The following is a 27,966-nucleotide window of genomic DNA, read 5'->3' as shown; positions in this document are numbered from 1 at the left end:
TGTGGGAGCCGAGAAGCCACGTACATGACGTTTACGTCGCATACCCAGCGTATACAGCCTTTCCCTCTCTCTCATCCTTGATAATTGCGGAGCGAATAAGTTTACGTGCTTTACAGTGGTTTTACGTGCATTGTGCTTCACGAGAATGCCCGACTTCCTGAACGTTCGAATATTTTTGTAATTCGGGAACCTTTTTAATGTTTATAAGAAAGCTTAGAAAGAGAAAGCCTGTCAGGTATCAGTTGTCACTGCTTCTGTCAAGAAACCAATAAAACGCCATTGGCCTTTCTTCAGATTGCTCAGAAGAAAGAGTTAGCAGGAAACAAAAGATATCATATGAAACATGTACCCAATTCATGGTACTCCTGCAGAATAAGAAGGCACTGCGCAAGATACAAGAAGAATACTAAGTAGGTCAGAGAACAGTGTTCTATATTTCTTTTGGTCTTTCCTATTCTACACGTATTTTGCGCAGTACGTTCTTGTTCAGTATGAAGCGACTACATGTTTTACAGTCCACAACAGAGTACTCCTTCAGAGTGCGGTCGTATTGCAGTTAAGATTGTAGCAGCGCCTTTTAGCTAAGAGTTTTCTTTTTCCGCGTGCGTTCTGTAGTGCATTCGTTTAGATACCACGTGCAGTTAGCATCAATAGTGAATACCTGTGGATCGTGCATCTGCCTCCACCGATTACCACGCTTCTTTCTGTTCCAGTGTCGAGGTTTGTTCCAAACAGAGTGATGTTAGTTCCTCCAGCTGCTGGGCCATACCACGGTTTAACACCAGTGAACGTTGCATTCTGGAAACAGGAACAAGAAAGAACTGTTTATCTGATATTTCCTTGTGGTTGACCACTGGAGCAAGTAAAACTGACCAAAGAGAATATTGTTGAATAAAATGAACACAGTTTACTGTTGTTTAATTGTTAGTTAATGACGCCGCGTGAGCAGCGATGGTATGTTTACAGCCTACACAAATTTAAGGGAATGAAACTGTGATACTTTTATGATCGGATCAAGAAGTACAAATGAAGCGGGACAGTTTAAAATCGTTACAAGCAATAGCACATGTTCCTCACACCATTGTATGAGAATTCGTATCAAGCCTAATTACCTAGCAACACTACATACACTAAATAGATAATAAACTAGGGCTAAATTATTTTTAGACATAAATAAAGCTAACCCATGCGTTCAAAAGAAAGCAGAGACCTCCTGGCAATGTTTCAGAAGTTTCCCTGCCTAAAAGAGGCGCAAATTGATAGGGACACTCTTCTCACTTTTAATGAGGTCTGCAAGCACTATCAACTGGGGCGTCGGAAGTTTCCGCTTCCCAACCCACACCTAAACAGACCACAGGCAATCACCCTGCGAATGCTGCAGACGGGGACTTATCCGTCTCCATTTATTTATTCAAAATTTATAGAAGGCATCGATCCGGGCTGTCCGCGCTGCGGACATCCCAGATGCACTCTTCACATGCTCTGGCAGTGCCTAGATTTGCGCGGGGGCTCAGGGTATCCCTCTTCGGAGGAAGACTGGCTCCGGCTCGTCACCAGCTCCGCCAAGGAAAAGCAGCTCAGGGCTGTCCAGAGAGCCCGCGAGATCGCCGAGAGACTCAACCTCCCGGCTCCATCGTGGATGCGGCCCGCAGACGATGTCCCCTAGGGGGGACACTCATCGTCTTCTCAGGACCAAAATAAAAGTTCTTTGTCTGTTTGTCTGATGAATACATTTTAAAATATATTCATCAAGTTGAAATATATTTGAAAATATATATTTTGAAATATATTTTAAGATATATTCATCAGCAAGTGAAGAAATAAGAAGTTTGGCCATTTTTTTCCTCTAATTTTCAACTTCTTTTTCGGCATGGAAATGCAGATAGAACTCTTAAAGAGCAGTCTATAGCAGTCTAAATTGCGTTAGTTATCCTCTTTTAGATTGAATAAAAGTGCGCTAAAATCTCGAAGTAACGCTTCTTCTCTTCTTTTTTCTTTCATGTCGTTCGCTTTCTAATGAGGCCACGGCTGGAGAGAATCAAACCTGTGACGTTGAGAGCAGACTAAAACACGAGGACTATGCACTCAATAGCTTGCTGGTGCTCACACAAGCTAATTTTAGTGCATCAGTTGCTCACCTGGTCGGAAAAGGATGGTAATAAAAATAATATTATCTAATTTTCTTACCCAGGTAATGTTATTTATGTACATATATTTGTATAAAACGTCGATCGCATTCAAAATATTTTTTGAGTGGTATAAAGTGCTTTTTGAAGTTCTTTATTTCGAGTCCGTGCTAAAGGAAATGCAAGTTTCGCCCGAATGGTGATGCACCGACAGTATTACAGTATTATAACAAAGTATTAGACTGCTATACGAAGTAAGGTTCGTAACCTCACGGGCAGTATAAAGTGAAGAGCGATTCGCTTACTAATCTTAAACAAGCGTGGTGTCACGTAAGTGTTCTACGGAGAGCATTCGCCAAATGTAACTATTTTAACCACCGTAGCCTCTCCTCTAGGTAAGCACCTTTTGTGAACCGAAAACCTACATGGAAATATGTTGTTACGGGTAGAGCTGGAAAACCTAATAGGAAGGAAAATAGGCGTGTCTGATTGAATGAAAAAAAAAGGACGAACTGTAGTGGACAATAGCGGACAATCCACCGTCGAGCCGTTTCGACGGTGGATTATACTCATTAATGTACACCATTCATATACCGTTATACTGAAACGTTCCGTATAAGCTCAATAATTCCATATGTTTTCCGTACGATTCTTATGAAACTTACACAATATTTATATGGAATCCATATACATCCCGTGAGAATTGCACGGAAAGCTTACGGAACGTATAGGGAATGATAATAGTGGCGTACGGGACGTTTCAGTAGAGTCCGACCCATTTAATAAGTTTTCGTTTATTTACAAAATTCCTATGAATTTTTTTTCTTTCTACTTCCACAGAGCATGGGTTGGGCCATATCACATTTGATCAAAGAACCAACCAATCGTAGCGGAAATAACAATAGGAGTACAATTACATGAGTTCGGGCATTGGCCAGCGGGACGTTGGCAGCGACTTCCTGTTCGGTGTGGCTGTCTAGTTCAGTCGTCGGCAAGTAATAGAATTTGAAGTATCCGCCTCTTCCTAGGTGACTGGGCGGCAGGTTTAAGCCGTCCATGTGGAAGCTGATGAACGCTGGCACGCGAAACTGGTGATTCCGCAACTCGGCTTCGGTGATCACTGAGAACTGCAGCAGGGACGTTCCGGGACACAGCATCTTGCGGCCTCCACTTAATACGCGACATACCTAGAGGGCAATGCGAGAGGCATGACACAATAAGTAGAAGCACGTCATTTTTTGTTATCCCTACATTCACTAGAATGCACGCTAACGACGGTCGTGCTGAGAGCGACGAGTCCGGCTAAGAATGGTTTTAAAATAGTTTCTCATGTTTGTTTTTCGTACCATGTAGGCAGCTGGTGAGAACAAATCGTGTCAGGTTGATGTCTGTATAGCTTGTCACCTATTAATCTACTACTGATTGCACATTTTGGCCACAGCTATGCACGCTATGCAGGTACGTTAACTTGAAGAAAACGAAAAATAAAGCACGGCACAAACTCGTTTGAAATGGCGCGTGTCATAGAGCACTAACCACCACTAACCACAAGTCAGTGAGCTAAACAGCTTTTTAGGAAAGACCAGCATTACACCCACAGATGAAACATAGACGAAAACACCACTGAAAGATACCGAATCCTGAACAGAATGAATGAGATCACACGGTACTCTTGTTAACGTTCATATGAAAGCTAGATGATGATGATGAGTCTTTTAACCCTGGCACAAACCCACTGCGGGGGGATAAAATTAAATAAAATCTTTATTACTCTCTTCATGGCTACAAAAGACAGCGGACGCTAAAGTAGCACGTGGCAATTAGAAAACCCCGTTACACGAACAAACCGTGGCCACTAACCACGCGGTATTATGAAAATAAATAAATAAATAAATAAATAAATAAATAAATAAATAAATAAATAAATAAATAAATAAATAAATAAATAAATAAATAAATATGTAAACCATGATATGAAAGAAACCGATCACAAATGAAATAACATAGCCTGTTATAGAGCAGTCAGCCTTGCCATAAACAGGAATAAACAAAAAGAATTTAAAGCTATATATGGAGCGAGTAAAACTAGCTTTTTTTCTTCTTCTTTGTCATCTAGCAGTAGGCGATTCACTGGTGCCAAATGTTTCATGGCAAGAATTACAAATTACAGAAAATTTGCATCTATAAAAAATATAGACAAACGGAAAATGAGACATGAGGGGCGAAGCACGGTGTAAGACAGGAAGAGAAAGAAACATGACATGAAATGCGTGGAGTGTAACCGGAATAAATGTCTGGTTGCCTTGCTTAATTGTGCGGAAGAAGGGGTAGAAAATATGAGGCATTGAGGCGAAAGGAAATGACTGCGGACAAGTGGTAAGGCGCCTGTAAACGTTCACAGTGTCAATCATTCTCAACACGTTCAAAAACGCATCAGAGCAAGATGCCTTTTTTTTTGTTTGTTTGTTTGGGTAACGTCATTACTTCTCTCTCTCTCTCTCTCTCTCTCTCTTATTTCCATTTATTTTATTTTTGAAATACTGCGACTCCGAGATGAGAACAAAGCGGCTAGACAGTATAAAAGTGTTACATATATAGTTACCCAGTAGATTCAAAAGAAAGCGCTTCTAAAAATGACGATGCCATTCTAAAGTAATGCGAATGCAATGTACCTAAAACAGAATCTGCCGACCGTATTTAAACGCATTACGCGGCAAGTTCTATTGAATGAATATGCTGAAAGTTGGATTCGAAACACATTCTCTTAAACACGTACATCGTGCAAAATATGTAACTATCCCACGAAGTTGCACATAATGTCCAACTTCTTATATAGATGTTGTTATATAATGTCATTATACAGAGCAAAGACCATGAACCACGACAGACCGCTCAGGAGTACACTCAATCCTAAAAATATATGAAAAAAAGCATAATACACAGAACAAACTAGGAGCTAAAATAGCGCTGGCAACATTTTGTTGGAGAGATTAACTCATAGGTCTGAGTGGAGTACGTTCAGTCTGACTAGATGCAGTCTCTTGAGTAGTACATGGAGAGCAAAAAAAAAAAAAAAAAATTACCACTAGTGGCTACTGTTACATAAAATGCTTGCAAGCAAAGCACTGTCTTCAGAGCACACAACGCGGCTTTTCTATTTGTTCACTCAGACTGGTAATGAAACTAGCACGTTAGGAGGCTATGCGTTCTACAGTTAGTGTACCAAGAACAACGACAGCGACAAGATTACTACTGTCGACTGTCGACCACTCCGAACAGCCACGCATCCGTAAGTGGACATGTGCAGACATCATTCGAACCTTCTGAATTTGAATTCTGTGGTTTTACGTGTCAAAACCATGATTTGATTACAAGGCACACCGTAGTGGGGGACTCCGGATTATTTTGACCACCAGGAGATCTTTAACGTGCCCCCAATGCACAGGACACGGGCGCTTTTGCATTTCGCCCCCAGAAATGCGGCCGCCGCGGCCGGGATTCGATCCCGCGACCTCGTGCTTATCAGCGCAACACCATGAGTTCTAAGCCACCGCGGCGGGTGAACATTTGAACCTCAAAAAAGGGAAATAAAGAAAGGGCACTAACGAGAAAAGCTAAATTTTAGTTGTATTTGTAGCACATTTCCCCTCTGCAATACCAAAAAAAAAAAAGCACTCCTAACGTGAGAAGGAGGCTTAGAAAACCAGAAAAAAGACGCACAAATTAAAGAAAGCCTAGTGGCGACGCCGCCTTCAAGTTCCCGCACCACTTCGCCGTGACGTCATGGACCTTGATAGCTTCTGCTAGGGTGTAGGCTATTCGCTATCGGTAAAGATGGCTTACATTGTATTTCAGAAGAGCCAAAGGCAGAACTAAGCCAGTTTCAACAACTCTTACTGAGCTACAACTGCCTAAATGCGACTCCCCCCCCCCAGACTTCTTATAAAATCCATGACGTCTCATCGTACCGGCGCTGGGTTTCGGCGCGAAATTTACAAAAAAAATGTAACCTTGGCCTTCATTTTCTCTTTAATAAGCAATGTATTATGTGAAATTGTGAAAATAGAGTATGTACAGATCACTTTATCAGTTTAAACTGGTTAAGTAGTTTTCCTTAGCGTCCCTTGAAGCCTTGGTAGCACAGAGGCTGGGTAATTGCTTCAAGCGCCGCTTCCGATTTCAAAATTCCTCTTGCGCAAGGCTGATCGCTTATGAAGGGAATGCATACCTACCGTGCGGGGGCCAACGCAAAAATGTTTAGTACGACTCATAATAACCACGGTCTCTTACCTTCACAAATGTTTCTCTTTTCTTCAAGTTCAAAGAATCCACTCGCATTATCATCGATGGAGCAGCAGCACTGTCCAGAAATAGGCCATTCACCTCCACGGTGAAGTTCTCGCTGCAAATCGTAAGCTGTTTCAGCGACCCGAAATTTAGCGAAAAGTTTTGCGCGAGGCTTTCTCCTATCCTCCTCTCAACGAGTACAACTCTGTCATCTGAGGCCGAGATAATAAATGTTCTGTTGAGTCCCAAAAGCATTTAAAACATTTATTAGGATGTGTTTTCGGACAATCAGCTGTCTTTTTTTCATTCTTGAAGATTAAATACTGTTGCCTAGTTCCAGCATAACGTACGGACGACAGTACGCTAGTGCTAGTGACCACGTTCAAGAGGTCTTCTGGGTTGTGAGAAATTATTTCGCGATAAGAGATGCACTAGTAAAATGAAGTCCGTACAGCCCCCACCGCAAAGCCGAAGAAAGACACATGTAACAAGAACGTATACTTTCAGGAAAGTTATCTCGAAGCGGCATCACACTTACACGGTATGCAATCTCGTGACTTTCAAAACTAGAGAAAGCAATGATTAACAACCAGACGCTATTCAGGTAAACATCCCAGACTTCTCCGTTTCTTTTCTCCTCTCCGGCTTGCTTCTCTTGACAGCGTGGTAGAAGAAACACTCATATACAAACTATCGCGCTGGTATATTCTGCTGCCCCGCCGATTTAGCGAGCACGCCCCGGTAAGTTTGTCAGGATCGGGATTAGCTTTAATTCGGCCCGACAATAGACAGTCCGGTAGATGGTTCCCCTGGTACCCACCTATGGTCCAGTCGAGGTGCCTCAAGCACTAGTGTCTTTGTGTGGAAGGTAATTATATGAATATATATACAGGGTGATCATTTTAAAGTTTTACGGAATTCTTAAAGATAGCCTGTTGCAGATAACATAATTGTTGTCTTTGATCTGGATGACCCAGAGAGGACGGACATTACTTGGACGAGAAATCGAAGCACATACTCAGCTAATTAACAAACATTCACTAATTATCTTCGGAATCAATTACTTTACGGCACGTATTGCAATTTACGAATTGTAGCCGGTGACATTGCAAGGTGTATCCACTTGTAACGAATTTCCAGAATGACACCAGTTTGGAGATATGCCCCATCAAACTCAGCATCATAATGCACTGTTGTTCCACTTTCTTAATAAAACGCTCTTTTGTGCACTGAAGCACAAAAGTAACTGGAACGCCCATGTATTTCGTCCCACACTTTGGGAAATAATATTTCGAAACTGGTGTCATCCCGGAAATTCATTTCAAGTGGATTCGTCTTGTAAGCTCACCGGCTACAATTCGTAAATTGCAATACTTGCCATAAAGTAATTAATTACGAAGTTAATTAGTGCATTTTTACTAATTAGTTGAATATTTGTTTCGAGTTCTCGTGCAAGTATTGTCGGCCTCTCTGAGTAATCCGCCTCAACGACTAGAATTAGGTTATCTGCAACAGGCTATTTTTAAAAATTCCGTAAACTTAAAAATTATCACCCAGTATATCAACACGACCCGCATTTTATTAACGGAACAGTTGTTCTGCAGGCGTCCCCCTAAACAAGTCGCCTCTTCTCCCCGCCATCCCCTGCCCCTCCAGGAATCTCTCCCGTAATCACGGAATTAACAATTCGTTCGCAGTCAGAATTATTCACAGATACGTACCTGAAAGTTGCATTTCGGGGATAAATGTTGTCGATCACCGGATTCGGCATGTATGTGAACGTCGGGCGCAGACTGTCCGCCGTAGTGAAGGGAACCTCAGCGCCATCAATGGCCAGCGTGACTTGCATCTTTTGATACGTCTTGACACGGCTCGCGGTGCTCGTTGAACAATGGAGGAACTTGTTCTCGACTCTGGGATAAAAAAAACACAAAGATGACTCGCTTGCCATTAATTAATTAATTCACAGTTCCATACAGCGCTGTCAAAAGGGTACATTAGATTAATAGGAGCTTACATGGATAAGTGTGCTTATCGCAATGGAAGAACAGAAATTTAAGAAATATAAGACACATACCTGACGTAAAGATCCTAATCACGCTGCAGGAGAGCATAAAAAAAAGCGACACTGTTGAGAACAATTCTCATATCATTTTGCGATAGGACTCAAATTCACAGTTAGCGAGGTTACATCTATTTGGAGCTTATTCAGTGCACTGAAGACACGAGGGACTGACCAAGCTTTAAAAACGTTTGAAGAACACTTGCGCAAATTTTTTATACATCGTTCCGCAGACGGGCAACAAAGTCAGGATGGAGAAGCCTTGAAGGTATTATATCTTTTTTATAGTAAATCTATTTTATATATTTTACAATTGTAAAATATAATTATGTGTTGTAGAATATAATGTTTTCGCAAAGTGCGAGTATCGCTTAGGGATCTCGTTAGTGCGCGACGAAGGACACGTTATATAATTATTCGTTCTGAAGATCAAACTGTTATCTACCTTAAAATACGTTGTCTTACACATTTCAACTCATAAGTGCTACACGCAGTTAGAGATTGCATACGACGTCAATGCCTTGCAAACTTGCCTCCCGTCAGCGGGGACTAAAAGCATTTTTGGAATTTATATCTGAAGTATTCAGTTACCTTCGTATCCGGCATGTGCTTCTGCCGATTTTCACTACCTGCTGTAAGCCAACGTCGAGGTTAACTCCGCTCAGGGAAACGTTAGTTCCTCCCGCAATTGGCCCATAATTAGGCGCTACTCCGCTGAACGACACAACCTAAAAAAAAGAAAAAAAATGAAAATGAAAGACGAGGAACTCGCAAGGCGGCTTTCATAACACTTATGGCGAAGAAAGAAGGCGGTATAAAAACAAGTCACGTGATGTACAGTTTGTATCTAAACGCAACACTGACAAGTGCGTCAAGGATAAAGTTTCGTCACGGGTGTCAGCAATGGGATACACCAGCACCCTTGAAGGTGCAAAACGTCTTAGAGTGTAACTTGTTTTTTCAATAAAGCGCACCAATCTTGAGCGCCCACGTTGTTCAAATTTCAGTTGACTCAAACAATTGAATGCTGTCTACCACACACTACACACACACACACACACACACACACACACACACACACACACACACACACACACACACACACACACACACACACACACACACACACACACACACACACACACACACACACACACACACACACACACACACACACACACACACACTCGCAAGAAGAGACACAAGCACACTGTGATACACGCAAATGCATGCACACATGTGCACGCGCACCATGAATGATGAGGAATTCATTATTTTATTCTCACGTACCATGTATTCGAAGCCAGAGGGAATCGTACCATTTTGCAGAACGTCGTAACGTTTGCCGGCGTTACTGAAAATATCGCTTACGCTTATCAAAATGTCCACTTTCGAGCTGTACTGCACAGGGGGCGTTTTGCATTGAACTCTGAAAGAGAGGTGATAAGACACGGCGTTAAGCTCTTTTAACAGCGGAGCTGTTTAAAAGCCGACAGTCAGTCCGTAACACGTTAACAAAAAACCTCGCTGAACGATGACGTTTATCTGCGTTGCCTAGCAGCCACCTGCCACAGCTGCGCCTCGCGTCTCCTAGCTCCGGCAACGCTCCTCCGCCGCCGCGCCAGCGATGACGTCACTGCGCGTTGCATAACGCAGCTTGCAACACCGACACTCCGCGTTCCAATGCCGACACCCCGTTCCACCGCTCGCAATGCCGACACCGCGTTTCAGCAGACCCGCTCCGTCAATGCGGTCACCCAGCAATCACTTACCCAGCTTCGCCCAGCCATGTCATTGCTTCGCGCCGCAATTCTTGCTTTGCTTAGTCACGACCACACTTTGTGAAGCTTGGCCATGACGTCACACTGATTATAAAGATCATGTCACCGCGACGGCGACACTTACACCTCTCGTAGACTTCGTACTGAGTAAATGTAACAAGGGACGGCCGAAGATATACAAGACTCCCGCAGAAGAAGCCGCTCAGCTGGAAGCCCATCGTGCCGTCAGCCGTGAACGAATGCGGCGATTGCGTGCTCATCCGGAGCCTAGAAAAACTTAGCCGAACGTAGAAAAGCTTAGCCGAGCCTAGCGAGACTGGAAGAAACTAGGCGATTACCAGCTCCGCGGTTTTTCCGGCCTTACACAACTTAGTGCAAGTTGCGCTAATTTGTTTTTACCGAGTCGTATATATAGTATAGTAAAACGTGTAGGAGAAAAGAGAACATGCACTCCCCGGGAGCGATATGAAAGGGAAGGCACAAATCGCTTTCAGAAAACCGTGTTGACTGAACACAGATGCCCTTGGCAAAGTGTTCTACGATACTAAATGTATAGTGGGAAAGCTACGAGTATTACTGTCACAAAGCTATTATTGTCACACACCAGGAGTAATCGTTGCATAAAACAAATTCGGCGTTCCTCTCTTGATGAGCGTAGATTTACTTTTTTGCCAGTGACCGTTTTTCAGCGGACTATTAGTGCTATGAAGTTATCGTTCGGCGAAAGAGACACCTACAGTATGCAATTTTTCTTGTTTTTAATGTTGTCGAAGGAGCCTTGTCTAATCAGATTAGCGCGCGCGAGGCAAATACTGTTGTAAAATTATCGAATGTGTGGGATCACCAGTGATTACGTTGGAATGTGCGAGATGAATGTATAAAGGGTGCACGGAATTGACCTGTCAGTTGATATTCGACGACCGGCAATCAGGGGTGAATTTCGGAATGGTGGGATGGGCGGCTTATAGGGTTTATAGATTATGGGGATGTATAAATATTGATGTAATGAAAAACATGTCTGGCATACCTGAGTAATTCAAGCGGGCTAGGTGACTGTTTGTCACCATCCCGTTTCGAAGGAAATTCCATTATATCATAATCATCATCATTAGCATGGTATCGTGCCATTTGGCACGCTATGTGACATGCGTGCCACGTAGCTTGGATACGTACAAAATTTGCTTTGCAGTTCGGTAACATTCCTCCACGTGTCCCGACATGTTCTTCTTTCTGGAGTTTTATGTGCCAAAACCAGTTCTGATTACGAGGCACGCCGTAGTGGAGGGCTCCGGATTAATTTTGACCACCTGGGGTATCGACATGTAGCAGCAGCATATAGCAGTTGCATGCTGCATGTAGCCGGACCTGGTTAACTCAAGCAGGCTAGGTGACTATTTAGAGAGTTTTAGAATAGGGGCCCCAAACGTTTTGGGGCCCCAAAGAAATAGCGTCGACACCACTGCGCATGCGCGAGACGCTAACTGCGTTTGGGTTTTGCGTTGGGCACGCTATTTCGCCGATTTAGCGGGAGCCCCAAAAGCAGCCCCAAAAGTTTTGCGTCAACAAACATGGCGGCACCCATCAAAGCGGCGGCTCTCCGAGTACCAAACTCGGCTTGATTCGTGGTAACGCGTGAAGTTAGTAAGCTAGGAGAAGTGACTGCGGTTATCGCTTTCTCTCAACTAACGTGTGTAATGAAGATTGATTCATTAGACGCCGCTGATTCTGAATTCGATTGTCGATTTCATGGCTCGTAGGCCTAACGTGGATTAGCTTGGCTGGTGAAGGCACGTCAAGTTGGTTACTCAAAATTAGGCGCAATAAATCGCTTGCTGCTAATAGAATAACACCTTAATTGCAATTAAACGCAAAACCACAAAAGTCAAAATTACTCTTCCTATCATAAAATCGTATAGTTTATTTTAATATTTATAATAGCTTTTCTTTGACACCGTAGTGGCGCTGCAAGCGCAAGACGGTATTCGCAAACGCAAAGCCCTATTCTAAAACTCATCGCTCAACACCCGCAAAGCTCTTTGGGGCCCCAAACTTTTGGGGCCCCTATTCTAAAACTCTCTTTTGTCACCACCCCGTTTTGAGGATGCCAATAAACCATCATCATCATCATCAACAACAACAACGTACCGGGCCACGGGCCAAGGGATGCGAGATGTGCGCCACGTATTCTGAATACCTCTTCGGTGCACGTTATGGCGCCTCCTCGCAAGGTACGAATCACTGCTGAAGAAGCGAATCGTAGAGCTACGTGCGCGGATGCAACCAGTGAAGCCAGTGGAGCCCTGGACTCGGGGCCCCACCCATCGAGCTCATAACCTTTCACCCCAACCCCTTTTCAATAAAGTTATTCCTCCTTCTCCTCCTCCTCTTGAGCCGCTCCTCCAGCTTATGCTGTGACTGCTTCCCGCTTCCCACTTCCCCTCTGTGCAACGCGGTTGAGGTGTCCTCTATTGAGAGACAGTTATCGCGTTGCACTTAACCCAACTTTTCACCCCTTTCCACAACAATCTCCAACTGTGACTGTGCTGAGTGTGCCGCGCAGGCCTGTGAATCTTTTATTATTAGCGTCCCAAATTTCCGCTCCGTACTCTATATGCGGATCCAAACAAAATTTTCAGCCAGAAATTAGGCTCGAAGTCTTGGTTTCGTTATTGCTGCATGGCTACAATTACACTCATGATCCTTTACCGTATGCAGGCGGCGTGGGTTTGGCCGCCACAACGTGCTGACATAAGAAGCGAATGCTCACTGCGGCAGGAACGAGTTAACGAGCTAATCGTGTTAAGTGCACGTTATCGGAAAAGTGCATTTTTTTTTTCGCCGCATTGAAACTGCACAATGTCAGGACCGTGAAAGTAGTACTCGGCTGCCTTCAAGAGAAAGGCGATTTTAGCTTCAGAGAGAACCGGCAACCTTACCTCTCCCCTCCTCCTCCCCCCCCCCTCCCTGTAAGAGTTAAGTCGTATAATTTCATTTTCGATATTTAGTGAACAGTTTGCAGATCACGCACCGCAGATTTGTGTTGTATAGTAGCTTAATTCGAATGTCAAACATTTTGGGCGCCGCAGAGTGTCACAGGTCTAAAGCTTGCACGGAACGTATACTTACCGCTTAGGGTTCCAGTAAACGATGTCACAAGTGTGGTTGCCAATTAGGATCTCAATGCTGCTGTAAGGTTTGCGCTCAGGAGAGCCGAAGTTGTCACCGAGTATCGTGATGACAGTGCCGCCAGAGACAGGTCCATTCAACGGATATACCTGAAATGGCATAGAAAATATTTACCTGATATTAGCAATATTTTATAGTTAGCAATCTGCAACGAGACAGTATTCTGATGTGTCTTGAAAAAAAATCATGGACTATTTTCACCCTTCGCTTTAGCCGTCAGGGCGAGCCGATCCGGAGTACCGTGCCGAAGCTACACTGTACTTCTAGTACACTGTACCGAAGCTGCAGCCGAGAAGAGGCGTTGTCGAGTCGGAGATCCCGAGTTTCGAGAACGAGAACGCGAGAGTCTGCGTTTGAGTATCCAGCGGCGTCGGGATAGCGACCCTTGGTCGATCACAAGCTCCGCTATTTGCTCCAGCCTTGCGCCACTATAGTGCAAGCTGCGCTCATTTTTACAGCGAAGCTGTATACCTCTCGTTGGCCGGAAAATTTCGTGGCGTGAACACAAAACTCCATACCCCATACCAGCTGTGCGATAGCTACGCCGAGCTGGGGGAGAGAGAGGTGAGAGAGAGTGAAAGAAGAGTATAAAAAAACACAGCATATCCACGAGGTGAATGATGATGAGTGGGCGAAGCACCGGAGGATCATTCGGGTAAACCACAACTACGGACGAGAGATAAAGAGAGCGCGCGTCGGGAACGAGAGAGAAAATTACACCATCTTCCCGTAGGGGAACCCTGAGTAGTATGCGACGCAGCCATGGGGTCGACTCATGGTAGTTTTATCAGCTGTATAAACTTGGACATGCAGCAGCACCAGCAACGCACAGAACTATTGTCGACGCCGTCGGCGTTTTGCCCGCGTTCGCACCGAACGCGCGCAAAGTGGAACCGGAAGTGGAACCGGAACCGGAACGCCATCTAGTGAACACTTCATAAAACTACAGGTGGCTACATACTACTACTACTACTACTACTACTACTACTACTACTACTACTACTACTACTACTACTACTACTACTACTACTACAGAGGAGGGAACGACCCACACCCTAAGGAGCTTCGCCCCTAAAATAGCATCGCGCAGCATAGCGGATGGGAGGTGGAGAGGAGGAGTGAAGTGGGACGCCGATGTGGTAGTGGGACGCGTAGCTCTGCTGCCCACGCCGATCGCGTTTCCCCGCGTTCGCGCCGAACGCGCCTGGTGTCCGTGACTGCAGCCGATGCCTCTGGCGGCGGCTCGGCAGGTTTCGACCAGACAACTGGACACTAGTTGCTACTGAAAGACTGAAGCGAGAGCTAGGGAAGCTGAAACCAAGCGTCGCAGACGAGAACATCCCGAGTTCAGATTGAGGGAAGCCGAGAGTTTCCGTAGGCGAAGAAATGAAGATCCGGATGCTTGTGAACGTGGCCGGTTGAATTTATCGCGATACTACGCAGAACATCGCGAAGAAATACTGAGCGCCAGGAAACTAAATGTGTGGTTTGCCACTACTTCACTAGGCTTTCTCCAGCTCCGCCGGTCTCTGGTGTTTGCGGTAGCAGGGCCAAGCATAATTTTTTTTTGTTCATCATTCAGTAATTGTTTAGGACGCACTTTAGTGTCTATTAGCTTGAGAAACTTGAAAAAAAGAGAGTGCTTTCAGCAGGATCCGTTATTTCACCATGCAGTACATTGGCATGATGTGGTCAGAGGTTGTCCTGAATCCGTATGTCTCCATAGAACCCGCTTGCTGCAGGCAGTAGCGCTTTTACTGAAAAAAGCGAGAAGTTTCAATGAACCGACAATCCCCTATAACGCGGTCTTAGAACTCAAGTAAAAAAAAAAAAAATACAACACTCCAACCTTTCATATTTGTTGAAATTACCCGAAATTGTGATTTACACTATAGTTCCAATGATCGTGAGTTGCTGGCAACACTTGATTTCTCGGACCAATAGGACTATTTGAGTCAAACTGATACCAAGATATTGAACTATCTGTAGAAACAAATACTTGGAGCTAACACATGGAGCTCTGCGTGCCAGCACACACGCTCGTCCGCCCACACACACGCACGCACACACACACGCACACGGGCGTGCGCACACACATACACACATGCGCGCGCGCCTGCACGCAAGCAGTCCGTACGGGGTGACGGCAAGCCGCCTACAACAACACCCAGAGAGAAAACGCTTTTGCAAATTCCTGAGACACAACCAAACTCGGGAGTGTAGCAACGCCAGTTATAAGCACAAGGTATAGAGTTACTAGAGTACTATTTACTACAAAAATAGTGAAAATTCCGCACTCACCCGCTCCACCTCTATGGGGCAACGACCAGCGGAAAACTTTTCCCGATCGGGACATTCGGCGAAATGGGCGCAGTGATCTCCGCACCATCCACATTGGAGCGGGTCTTCTTGGTTCTGTATGCATTGCGAGCAGCTTCCGTATATATTGCACGAACCGACTGGAACCCGTGCAACCTGGAAACCAAGTACAATATGTACAACCGCTACGCGTGCCATTTGTATTTTGCTTCTTTTTGTTCCGAAACACAGCGTCCACATTGTGTGAGGACGCGCAAAAATCAAGCAGTAGAGCAGCTCATGCTGCAACAGGTTCACTAATAATGTCTTTCTGCTTTGTCTGAAATGTCGACGCGATGGCACATGACATGCATCTTTGGCATCTGCAGAGAACCGTGAAGAGGATTTCATGAAGAATGGACTGTTTTTTTTTTTGGCGACCGATACTATTCCCATGTATTTGGGCATGGCACATGAACGATAACAGCAAAGTTTAGAATTCATTCCCGACACAAAGAAGAGTAGTAGTGCACCAAGTTGGGCTAGTTGGTTGAAGTTCATTTTGGAAAGACTTAACTGCGCTAGAAACAGAGACAAAGCAGGCACGTGGTATCTTTTTCGTCCTCCTTTGTCCCTGTTTTTAGCGCAGTTAAATCTTTCCAATACAAAGAAGGGTATATCTCGGCCATGCCGTTTGGCCCACACGACCACGTTGCCCGGATGAACGTGTGGTGAATATTTTTATTAAGACCAGCGTAACATGAAAAATGAGCTGAGTTTCTTCGTCACCAGGGGACGAATTCACAAAGTTCGTAAGTGCTCGTTAGCATTCGCTGGCCACCTTCGTTAATATGTTCAGAATGAGGATTGGCAAGAATTCACTCTTACCAACAATTCTAGCGTAAGGGCTTTTTGTGATGAAAGGCCCAGGCCCCAGTGTCCTTCAAAATCCCAAGATATTTTCGAATCGCCTGCACTTTGCACTTGGGATTCCAAACATTGTGCCTAATTAGGTAGCATAGAGTTCCTTTAGAAGTAATGTAGATTAAGTAAAATTATTTCTAGTTGGTCTCTATATACCACTTAAACGTTGTCTTGTGTGTGTCCCTCAGAAAGTCGACCAGAAGAGTTTCGAAATTGCGACCACGACTATTATCAATGATGCCCAACTTCATGTTGCAGTATCGATTTTCAATTAAGGGCTATTCTTTTCGAGGTAATGCACAATACAAGGTGTGACAAAATAGGACGGGTGGATGTGGCGTACCCTGTTGCCGATGATAAAATAACCATACGCTCCGTTGCTGTCCAGAGCTGTGTTCCTACTAATTATGTGGCCCACCTTCGACAGGTCCAGTGATGCAAGCAACCGAGGTGAGTCATCCTGCAACAGAAACTGCGGCAACCGGGCAAGAATGCTTGCCGTCAGGACCTGGCCACACTCGCACAACGTGTCTAAAAAGGAGGCACTTATTAAGTTCTTGCGCATGCATGAAGCTAATAACCGGTGCTTCTTTGTTATGCCAACATGGGTGTCAAGGACAATAAACAATTGTTTATAACCATTTATTATTTTATTTGTTATTCACAACAGTTACATAGTGAAAGGGGCCAAGGAGAAAAGCTGTTCCTTGATGGCTTGAGAGAATCATTGATGCCGTTTATGACACTCAGTTGCAGCTTCAAACAATTAGAAGAGGGGAGGTAAGGTGGAAGAGGACTATCTAGAGTGATAATATTAAGGAATTTGCAGTTATGCATGATAATGTCTAAGCAATAATGTTAAAGCTTGCTCGTTGGAGCAGGCCCCGCAAGAAATGGGCTCTTTTCCTCTCATCAACTGTACACTCTAATGGAAGCTAATATCACTGCCACCTTCTGCTAATGCAAAGAACGCCAGCACAGCATGCGTTACAACAACAGTTTTTTCATAACTTTTGCAACCACTCTATGTATTGTGCTGTAGACTGTTCTTCCTTGAACTACATGTCAACTGCAAGCGAACTGCAAGGCAATTGCGCCACAATATTTACTTTATTTTTATACGATCTTACACTACTTGCTGCGCAAATTTCGTTTGTTGTATGCAATGTGCTAATTACTACTTTAATTGAACTATACTATAGCACGTTTCGACTTCTATTTAGATTTTATTTTGATATCCTGCCTCGTTTGCTTGTTTGTCTGAGCCTCCTACTTTTCCTATGGACTGTCTGCCTAATTGAGAAAGACTAGCGCGCGTCATTAATGATGGCATCATTCCCTACACATGCATCCAGTTAAAGAAAAGCTAGAATGAAATCTGGCACTGGCGCCTGCGTGTGCCACCCATGTGGCGGCTAATTAACCCACCCCGTGAATGCTAGCAACACACACACACACACACACACACACACACACACACACACACACACACATATATATATATATATATATATATATATAAGTACATGTCTAAAGTTTACTCCTTTTGGCCACGAACGACCTTGTAATGGCTTCTTGTACTAAACTTCTTAGAGCTCATCTGTCGTCGCAAACTCGGTGTTTTGCCCAACATTGCACAAAACGTTTCGAGTCTAGTCTAGATCTGGCGATACACTACAGTGCTAAATCTGTGTCTCAATCTGTCTTAAATTAGGTGAAAAAGTTGTTTGCTTGAAGTAAAGCACTTTGGCCCCATAAGGAAAACGCTCAGAGCAAAGTACGCGACGTAACTGAAGCAAAAAGAATGATAAAATAAGCCGCAATGTGCGATCTGAACGAGGGCGTGTAATATTGCGGGAGAAAAATTTGGCAGACTCAACTGCAGTTGACGTCTACGTAGTGCGAAGCACTGATCATTTGTAAATTAAGAACGGTTATATGAATAGTGTAACTGTTGTGCAGCGAACGGTTATCTAGAGATTAAAGGCTGTAGGTGTTTATATTTATAGTAAGTAAAACAGAATGTTTGTAATGACAAGATATAAGAATCAAAGCAAACTAAAGCCCAGTAGTGCGTATCCAGTGCCAGCCCCAGGGGCCCATATTAGAGCACTGCACGGACTCAGGCTTACCCAAAAGCCCGGGCCCGGTCCGTGGGCTGGGTCAGGCCGGGTAGGGCAGTTTTTTCACGGGCTCGGGCCGGGCTCGGGCACGGCATGTGCTTTTTGACCCGGGCCCGGGCCAGGCTCGGGTATTTTGACGCGGGCCAGGGCCGGACTCGTACTTTCTGGTGGTGTGCATGTAACGTGCAGCGAGTTATCCTCGCGCGTCTCGACTCTGAAAAGCCTGTTGCCCCGGTGCAGCTGGAACCTAGCAGTGCTATACTCCTGTGTACTTCCCTTTTCTTCTTCCGTCGTATTTTGCGCTGTTTGAACAGAATGTAAAAGTCCAGAAAGACCGAAGTCGCCTCAACCCAAAGGATGCCACTGTATTATTGCGATAGCAATTATATGGACACTTCAACCGGATTTCTGCCGTCGGCGTCGCCGTGAGGTTCCGTATAAAGTCCAAGGGCGATAAAATCGTCGCCGCGCGCCGTATGCGCGAGTGAAAGCGCGCGGGGGACGCGCGCTATCACGGAGAGCGAACGCACGGCGGAAAGCAAACGCGACCGTCGCGCTAAAGGCCGTGGGGGTATGGGAGGGAGGGAGATAAATGCGTATCTTACAACCGAGCGCAAGGAGAACTGGCCACTCAATCTCCCACGCGAAAGCAAGAAAGCAGAAAGGCAGCGCGGGAGAAGCAAGAAACCGGGAAGGCAGCGCGGGAGGGAGGGGGGGGGGGGGGGTGCAGGCTTCTACTCTGCCCGGCTGTGGCGGTCGCCCGCACCGTCTCTTATATCCACACGGCTCTGACCTTTGTACGCGCTGTGCATTCGCCGCTCAGTTTCCTTTGAAGCGATAGACCGCACGAACCTTCGCCCGCTGCGGCGGCTGTGCTTGCTGCCAGCGTTTTGACAGTTGTCTGCGGTCATTCAATGTGATCTATTCATGGTTGCTTGTGCGCGCTGACACCACGTTTGTTAATTCAGTTAGTAAGCGAATGTGTCCAAGTTTATGCAGCCGATAAAACTACTATCCCTACTCCGAATAGCTATCTACTAATTTGCTATCGCAATTGGTGCTTCGCCTTTCGGACGAAACTGCGACATTTTTTTCCTTACCTAAATCAATGTAATTAATGCTTTCAGCGTGGTGTAAGCGCGTTCGCGACTTGCTGATTCTTCAAAGGCGAATTCGTAAAACGATGACTGGTAAGATAAGATAATTCGTCACGCGGCTGATATATGGCACTGTGTCCATCCATGATTGCGCGCATGTTCTCAACCGGTCGCCTAGCAGCAGTGCATTACGCTGCACCATGGAGGAACGAGAAGCCTTCTTTTTTCTCTATTTACTCCATCCACGCGCTGCGCTCACGACCGGTCGTGGCTGCGCTTCGGCTAGAGTGTACTAGAATACGGTTGAGTGGGACGAGCGGCTGGGGCAGCGCATGCTTTGCAGTGAGGCGCCCGACGTGGAAAAATACGGTGGCGGTGCTGCGATAGAAGTGGATTGGGCCGCATCAAGGTCGCGCCGTTGGAAACTGCTGGCGATACTGCTCAGCAGGGTCATTCGTACTACTTTGCGCGCTGGTATTTGCGTTCAGACCGCTCAAATGGTGCTCATAATTGCATATGACATCTATTTACGCCTTAAAAATAAATTCCTTTCATTCTCTTCTTTATTTTTTTAATGCCGCTCGGTGGTCTTTTTCGGTTTTGGGTCGGGTTTGGTCTGGTTTCGAAGCCGGGCCGGGCCGGGCTAGGGCCTAAGGTAAAGTGGTGGCGGGCAGGGCCGCGCGGGTAACGTAGATTATTTCCGGGCCCTGGTCTCACCATAAAACTTTTGTTCGGGTTCGGGCGGGCAGCCCAAGGTAAAAACGGGCTGAAAAAATCGGCCCGTGCAGTGCTCTAGCACATATCCAATGGCACCTACCGAGTCGTCCTTGTGGCATATAATTTTAGACTGCACAATCACCGTGACCGGCCAAGGAAAACGGCGAGATACACTCGCCCGCCAAAAAAAGTGGCTGGACTCGGAGAATAACACTTCGCATTTAAAAGTGTGCTACATATTTGATTATCCCGGCGGTCGTGCTACTGGAGCGCCATATTTCACTTTAGAAATCTTTAAAAAAAATCATTACGCATTGGTGGGTGTGAATCGTCGGGAAATGCCGCGAGCGGTAAGCGGCACTAAGAGCGGAGTGGTCGAAGTACTGCATATCATGCAGTGCTGCATATGCCTTGCTACGCAAATGCCGCTAATAGGTTTTATTTTTTCTTACGTACCTTGCGGAGAAACCCCTTGTTGTCGCCAACCCACACGACGGTGGAACCGTTTTGCCCCATAACGGTGACGGAGGTTGCGAGGCTCTTTGTCAACGTTATAGTTGCTCGCCCAACGAGCGGAATCATACTTTCCACGTAGTCATTTCGTCCCCGTGTGCAAACGTCCTTGCCTTCTGTTTCCTGAGAGAGAGACGCAGAATGACGTCACATTTTTTAAAACGTTGAAAATGAGAGCATGACATATGTAATATTTTTGTTCAATGTAGTCAGAGCTGAGACCTCGCGTGGCTTGGCAAGGACTCGCCAAGTAGCGTGAATGTGTCATCGGACCTCAGAAAAAACAACGATAAACTATGCCTGACTGGTAACGTACGGAATGGCACCTTTAACCTTTATCTTTTGAGGTCATCGCTGTTCTAAATGAGCCTTGAGACCATCAAAGTCAGCACGCACAACACTGGAAAGTGCCCCGGTGTTTAAATTAAGTAAGAGGAAGTAAAAAGTGCACGTACAACCATCAACGCTTCGATGTTACTGACATTTATAGGTTTTAATGCGAAGTATTCTTTGCCCCAGTCTAGGCACTCTGCGGTAAAGTATATATAGGTAGATGATCATCAATCAAATAATTGAGAAATCTTCGGAGTACAATCAACCTCTCTACATGTCTTTCATAGATTATGAAAATGCATTTGATTCGATCAGCAGAGATACCGGCCGATATGGAGGCATTGCGCATTCAAGGAGTACAGGAGGTCACACAACCTTCATTGCAAGTATAGTGATGAATATGATACAGCGACTCCGTATATATAACTAGCCATAAAGTTAGGAGGGCCTTGCAAGACATGTCCCGGGCAAAAGCTGCAGGAGAAGATAAATAACAGTCGATTTGATCAAATATGGAGGTGATTTTACGCTTGAAAAACTTGCGGCCCTTTATACGCAATGCCTCACGATTTCAAGTGTACCAAAGAGCTGGAAGAATGCCAACATTATACTGATCCATAAGAAGGGGGGCATTAAAGAATGAAAAAAATACAGTCCCATTAGCTCGCTTTCAGTATTGTATAAAATATTTACCACGATAATTTGCAAAAGAATTAGGGCAACACTTGACGTTAAATCACCCAAGAGAACAGGCTGGCTTCAGGAAGGGATATTCTACAAAGGATGACATCCATGTCATCAATCAGGTAAGTGAGAAATCTGCGGTGTACAGTGAACCTCTCTATATGGCTTTCATAATTATGAAAGTACATTTTATTCAGTATAGATACCAGCAGTCATGGAGGCATGCGTGGATATCTTGGGAAATATATACAAAGATTTCACAGCTAGCTTGCTTCTCCACAAGAAAAAATTGAAAATTACTAATCAAGGAACGGGTCAGGCAAGGAAGCACAATCTCACCAATTCTATTCACTGAATGCTTAGAAGAAGTATTCAAGCTATAATACTGGGGAGGCTTAGGAGTGAGGATCAACGGCAAATATCGCAGCACCTTCGGCTTGCAGATGCCGCTGTCCTGTTCGGCAACACTGGGGATGAATTGCAACAAATTATTGAGGACGTTAACCGATAAAGTGTAAGAGTATGGTTGAAGATTAATATGCAGAAGACAAAAGTAATGTTCGATGACCTGGCAAGGGAACAAGAATTCAGGATCGCTAGTTAGCCTCTAGAGTCCGTGCAGGAGAACGTTTATCTAAGGTCAATTACTCACAGGAAACCCTGATCATGGGACGGAAGTTTACAGAAGAATAAAATTAGGTTGGAGCGCGCATAAAGCAGGTATTACCAAATCCTGACTGGGAGCCTACCCCTGTTGATCAAATAAAACGGCGCTCGGGCCGTGTCGTCATCGAGCCTCACAATGCGTCTGCGCGCCTACGCCTTGCGTCACGATGTACACCCCCGTCCGCGCAGCTGTTAGCTGCAGCACTGCAGAAGGCGTTCCTTGAATCCCGAGAAGCAAAATTAATGAAAATTAATGTAGATCCAATTCTGCTGAAATTCTTCGCTTGTGTAGTTCAAATCTAGCGCTAACGCAGTGAAACCTGGGGAAGTGCGAAGCAGAGTGATGCGCCGGTGCTGGAGTTAGTACTGGAGGGAAGAGCAATCGAGCGCTTGTGGGGTGGTGGCGCCCTCTCTTGCGCTTCGCTGGTACCATTCTGGCGTTTCGGAACCGATTTTAACGAGTTTCTGCTAATAAATGCGCTTAATGCTTGATTATTCCTGTAAAGTCAGCGGTATACTGCAGTTCCACTCAACGTGAAAGCTGGGGAAGTGCGGAGCAGTGATTCGCCGGTGTTTCCCTTGTGTTTTCCTTTTGTTTAACTTGTTTTATCCTATGTTTAGCTTGTGTTTAGCAATCCAACATCCGTTTTGACACCTGTGCTAAGGCACAACTGGCGGGAAACCACCACGCACATGTAGCCAAGCCTTTGCTGATGATAGTTAGAAGCGATTTTAACAAATTTCTGTTAATTAATGCGCTTAATGCTTGATTATTCCTGTCTTTTAAATTATTCTGAATCATTTTAGTTTATTTTAAACCGGTTTTCATCAATTCTGCACTTGTTTTGACCCTGTTTTGAGCACTTGTTTTTCAGCGTGATCTGGCGGTAGACGCCGGCAGCCCGGGCCCCTAAAGTGCTTCGCACTTAAAAGAAAAGTGTACATTGCACTCTACCGGTGCTTACCTATGGGTCAGAAACTTGGAGGTTAACAACGTAGTTCGAGAACAAGTCAAGAACCACGCAATGAGCGATGAAATGAAAAACATTAGGCTTAACGCAAAGAGACAGGAAGACAGTGGTGGGGATTAGGGAGCAAACGCCCCGATAACAGATATTATAGGTGACATTAAGAGAAAAACAATTAGAGCTGGGCAGGCCATGTAATACGTAGAGCAGATAACCGGTACATCATTAGAGTTACAGAATGGGTACCAAAGAAAGGGAAGCGCATTCGAGGACGGCATAAATTTGGGTGAGGTGATGAAATTAGGAAATTTGCAGGCGCAAGTTGGATTGAGCTGGCGCAAGATAGGGGTAATTCGAGATGGCTGAGAGAGGCCTTCGTCCTGCAGTGGACATGAAAATAGGCTTATTATTATGATGATCATCATAATAATGATCATGATGATGATGCATAGGTAGGTCGGTTCCTTTCTCGTCTCGTTTTAATAAAACGAAAATTAATGTGCGACCGATGATGGAATAGAACTTCTTCCGTCGAGCACAGCAGCCCAGTGTTCTAACCATTAAACCACTATCACTTTTTTTTCTTCATTGCCTGACACATAGCAATACGGAACTCACGTTATGCTAACACACAATAGGAACAAGGACAGAAAAAATTGGAGGGCGCTTAAGCTTCGCCTTTAAGAGTAGAACGCGATAGCGTTATCGGGACGCGTTCGCATCGCATCGTTCGCATACGGCAAGTAGGCTTCATCCACTGCAACAATGAATGTGGGAAAGCCAGCTTACAAAGACTCAGCTTACATCGATCCCCTTAAAGTCGGCTTCACTTTGAATATGAAATGCATTGCTGGAAAGACGTTTTTCCAGGGGCAATATAAGTGGTCTTATATTAAAATGTGGAGGCCCTAGCACGTTTTTTATTATGTCATTAATTGTTTGCTATTGCCCCGAAGCGCGCAGGTCTGGTAGAATTGCTGGAAAAAGGGGTTTGTCTTTGAGTTTCCTCGTAGCAGAATTAGGTTTTCTCGTACATTCAAATTACAATCCGATGCCGATTGGTAAACAATCCGACGGCGAATCCAACGCGTACTTTACCATTTTTTTTTCTGACGGATTTCGCTGTGAGAAATTCAATTTTTGTTCACCAAAACCTTGCACCACGTGGAGGGCCTGCGCGGACATTGCGGGCGCACCACTGGATGGCGCAGCGTGTCCAGACGGAAGAACGAAAGAGCAGCTCGGATGCAGGACACGACACACACCAGCTAGTGCGCCGCTGGTGTGCCATTGGACGCCACGTGATCTCGGAGGCCACGCAAAGAACTTCGCGCGGCTTCGCGGCGGTTCACACACGCCTCGCACATGACGCGTTTCGGCTATTCGCGTATTTCGATAGCCATTGTAAATAAGTTCTGCCCGAATTTTTTCGGTAGCTCTTCCGCTTCGGGCGTGCAAAGTCACGCGCCATGGCAAAAGCCACAGTCACGCCCAATGACTGAATGGTCCATTATGTTTGCTTACACTTGCCCTCAGTAGGGGAGACATTTGATATATCTTCTAGCGAGTTCACGCTGCAGGAGAAATCTGTGCAAAGGTGTGAGTAAATGCTTTCGCCTTTCACAGATACTGTTTTGAAGATGCCTGAACGGCGTGAAGCCTGAAGGTGCCGAAAGCATCGCATACTGTGTTACTGCCGTCTATAATGCTGCATTTTTGGCTTCTTACGCGAGGCCTATCCGCGAAATCGACACACTCCAACGACTTTCTGCACCAGGAAATGTGCACGCAACAAGGTGTGGGAGATGTACGTACAGTGATTGCTCTACGTCTGTTCAACCGCACAGCGAGAAGACGGATTAAGGTATGTGCGAATGTAGAATAACAGTCAGTAAAGAGATACTCACGTAAGGGGAGCACTTGAGGTCGTCGCCATCGCCGTGGTAGAGGCGCGACAGCCTCGCGCTCGACAATCCCTTGTCGCAGTTTTCGATGGTCTCCCTAAATCTGTCCTCGACGCTGTTCATGTCGAAAAAGCAGACCACCGAATTCGAAGAACTCAGCCTCAGGTAGCTCGAGTTCGTTCTACCGGCGGGAACCCCTCCGAAAGCCACTGCAAGAAAGTGGGTGCTGCCGTTGCCACTGCCGCTTGCAGACTTCGACGGCCCCAGGTAGGCACTGGTGGCCACCGACAGCGCGCCGTGTCCAGTGGGGCACATGATGGGTACCTCCACGTACGTGTGGAATGAGGACTCGTCGTTCTCGCATATGCGCGCCAGCCGCGTCTCGAAGGAGACCCGGAACACCTTCAGCACCTTCTGCACTACGACGAAGTAAGCGAAGCCATTGTGGCTGAAGCCGTAGACAAAGCGAAGCATTCGGAGCCTGTTGTTCTCGTCCATAGAGGTCGCCCGTGTGTGAGAAAGCAGTCTGAAGGAGCCCGACGTGTTGAGCACTCTGGCAGCCACGGTGAACTGACGGTACTCCGGAGGACGGCCATCCGGGGCCGATGCGGAAAAGAGGACGTTTCTCCCGTCATCCCCGGTGCCAAAGAAGGCCACGGTGCTCAGCTTCGAAGCAACGTAGTTGTCCGTCAGGCTCTTGTCCATGGACGTCGTGACGTTCAGGTCGAGTAAAGGGTCGTGAATCGAGCACATTCCCTGCGACGTGACCCCGCAGGCCAGAATGAGTGGTTCGGTACCGATTTGCAGAAGAATACGGTTGTAGTTATCCGTCACATTTCGGCTGTGTTCGCACGCGAGAGGATCAGGTGGGCATAGCGCGCTATCGTTCAAAGGGCCCGTATTGTAAAACGCCCTGAGCGATACGTCAGGTGACAGTGCGTAGAGTTTGTTTCGTCCACCCACGACCACGACACCATCACCTTGCGACAGATTGACGTACAGGAGATTTTGTGCAGGTCCCCCAGGAAGCTGAAAGGTCTTGATAGATAAGGCAGCTTGAACTACCATCACCGTACCAAGCGTCAGTGTCAGTAAGATGACAGCCAGCAGCTGCCCACCATAATTATTTCGTTGATCCATCGGTCCTTTTCGATTATTGTCTCGTGTCTGCCTTTTTTATGCTTGTTGGTAGCCAGCTTATATGTGTATCGGCCGCTCCTGCATAGGACAACCACAATTTCGAAAGTCTTTAGAATTATATGAAATACAATACAACCATACACGATTTCGTCTTTTTTTTTTCCCTTTCATCGCAATAATGTGTAACTCGCCAAGAAATATACCAGATTTATGTCTGGCTACATCTACCGTGACATTGACTGTTACTATGCATGGAATTGAAAGAAACTCAGTGAGAAGTCATTCAGCTTCAGTATCTTGTTTGACTAACAAACAGAAACGCACTGAACACACGAGCGTGCACCTCAAGGTTCAAAACATATGACATACACTGCGTTTATAAGGTATTGTGCCTTAGACCTTGCCGTGTCAATTTTCTCATCACTTTGCAGATTTCTGCCGTCGGCGTCGCCGTCGCCGTCGGCGTCGCCGTCGCCGTCGCCGTGAGGTTCCGTATGACGTCATTTGGAGATGAAATCGTCGCCGCGCGCCGAACGCTGTATGTGCGAGTGAAAGGGCGCGAGGGGCGCGTCTTTCACGGGGAGTGAACGCACGGCGGAGAACAAACGCGCGTTCTGCGCCGTGCTCGCTTAAGGGCTGCAGAAGTAGGCGTCTCTTTTCTCCTTTACAATCACCATATATGTAGAGCAAACGCGCCTTCTTCGGACGCGCGAGAGGCCGTGGGGGAGGGGGAGGGAAGGGAGGCGACGTTTAGCTGCGGCACCAGGTGCCTATTTATATCAGAGGCTCCAGCAACAGTCACCAACGCCGCACGCATTTTGAGCTAACGCGGGCAAAACGCCGATGGCGTCGACAACAGTTCTGCGTGTTGTTGCTACCAAAGCCGCTCACCTTACTTCGTATGACATTGCTGTGTTGCTATCGCATTCATTTTCCCTTGATTGCCGGAACATATTAGTGGTCCGGAATAGTAAACCAAGTATAGGCGATGACTCTGGGAACCACCGATTTCAGCTGGACAAGTGGGCGGCGCCGAAAAGAGCACACGTTTGGGACTTATCCAGATTACAATGCAGTTTTACTACTTAGACTGCCCGTGGGCCATGGTTGCACAAGCGGCGACATTGAAGCTAAATGGTAATAGGATATACTTATAA

The 27,966-nt window shown here is 45.8% G+C and overlaps 1 protein-coding gene across 1 annotated transcript in view; it reads right to left on the bottom strand.

Moving 5' to 3' along the window:
* Positions 1–26,875, bottom strand: part of LOC119462194 (hepatocyte growth factor receptor) — a 49,940-nt gene extending 23,065 nt beyond the window's left edge. Inside the window, exons 1-11 of the mRNA XM_049672867.1 lie at positions 25,673–26,875; positions 21,058–21,237; positions 17,008–17,136; positions 15,744–15,917; positions 13,383–13,531; positions 9,766–9,904; positions 9,067–9,203; positions 8,135–8,326; positions 6,417–6,528; positions 3,044–3,313; positions 662–798 (exon numbers count right to left, since the gene is read on the bottom strand). Coding sequence (XP_049528824.1) covers positions 662–798; positions 3,044–3,313; positions 6,417–6,528; positions 8,135–8,326; positions 9,067–9,203; positions 9,766–9,904; positions 13,383–13,531; positions 15,744–15,917; positions 17,008–17,136; positions 21,058–21,237; positions 25,673–26,809 — 2,756 coding nt within the window. The 5' untranslated portion in view covers positions 26,810–26,875. The remainder of the gene's footprint in view (positions 1–661; positions 799–3,043; positions 3,314–6,416; positions 6,529–8,134; positions 8,327–9,066; positions 9,204–9,765; positions 9,905–13,382; positions 13,532–15,743; positions 15,918–17,007; positions 17,137–21,057; positions 21,238–25,672) is intronic.
* Between the last annotated feature and the right edge of the window lie 1,091 nt (positions 26,876–27,966).

Source organism: Dermacentor silvarum, chromosome 8 (assembly GCF_013339745.2).
Source record: "Dermacentor silvarum isolate Dsil-2018 chromosome 8, BIME_Dsil_1.4, whole genome shotgun sequence".
Taxonomy (NCBI): Eukaryota; Metazoa; Arthropoda; class Arachnida; order Ixodida; family Ixodidae; genus Dermacentor; species Dermacentor silvarum.
This window is presented reverse-complemented; position numbering and strand designations above follow the sequence as displayed.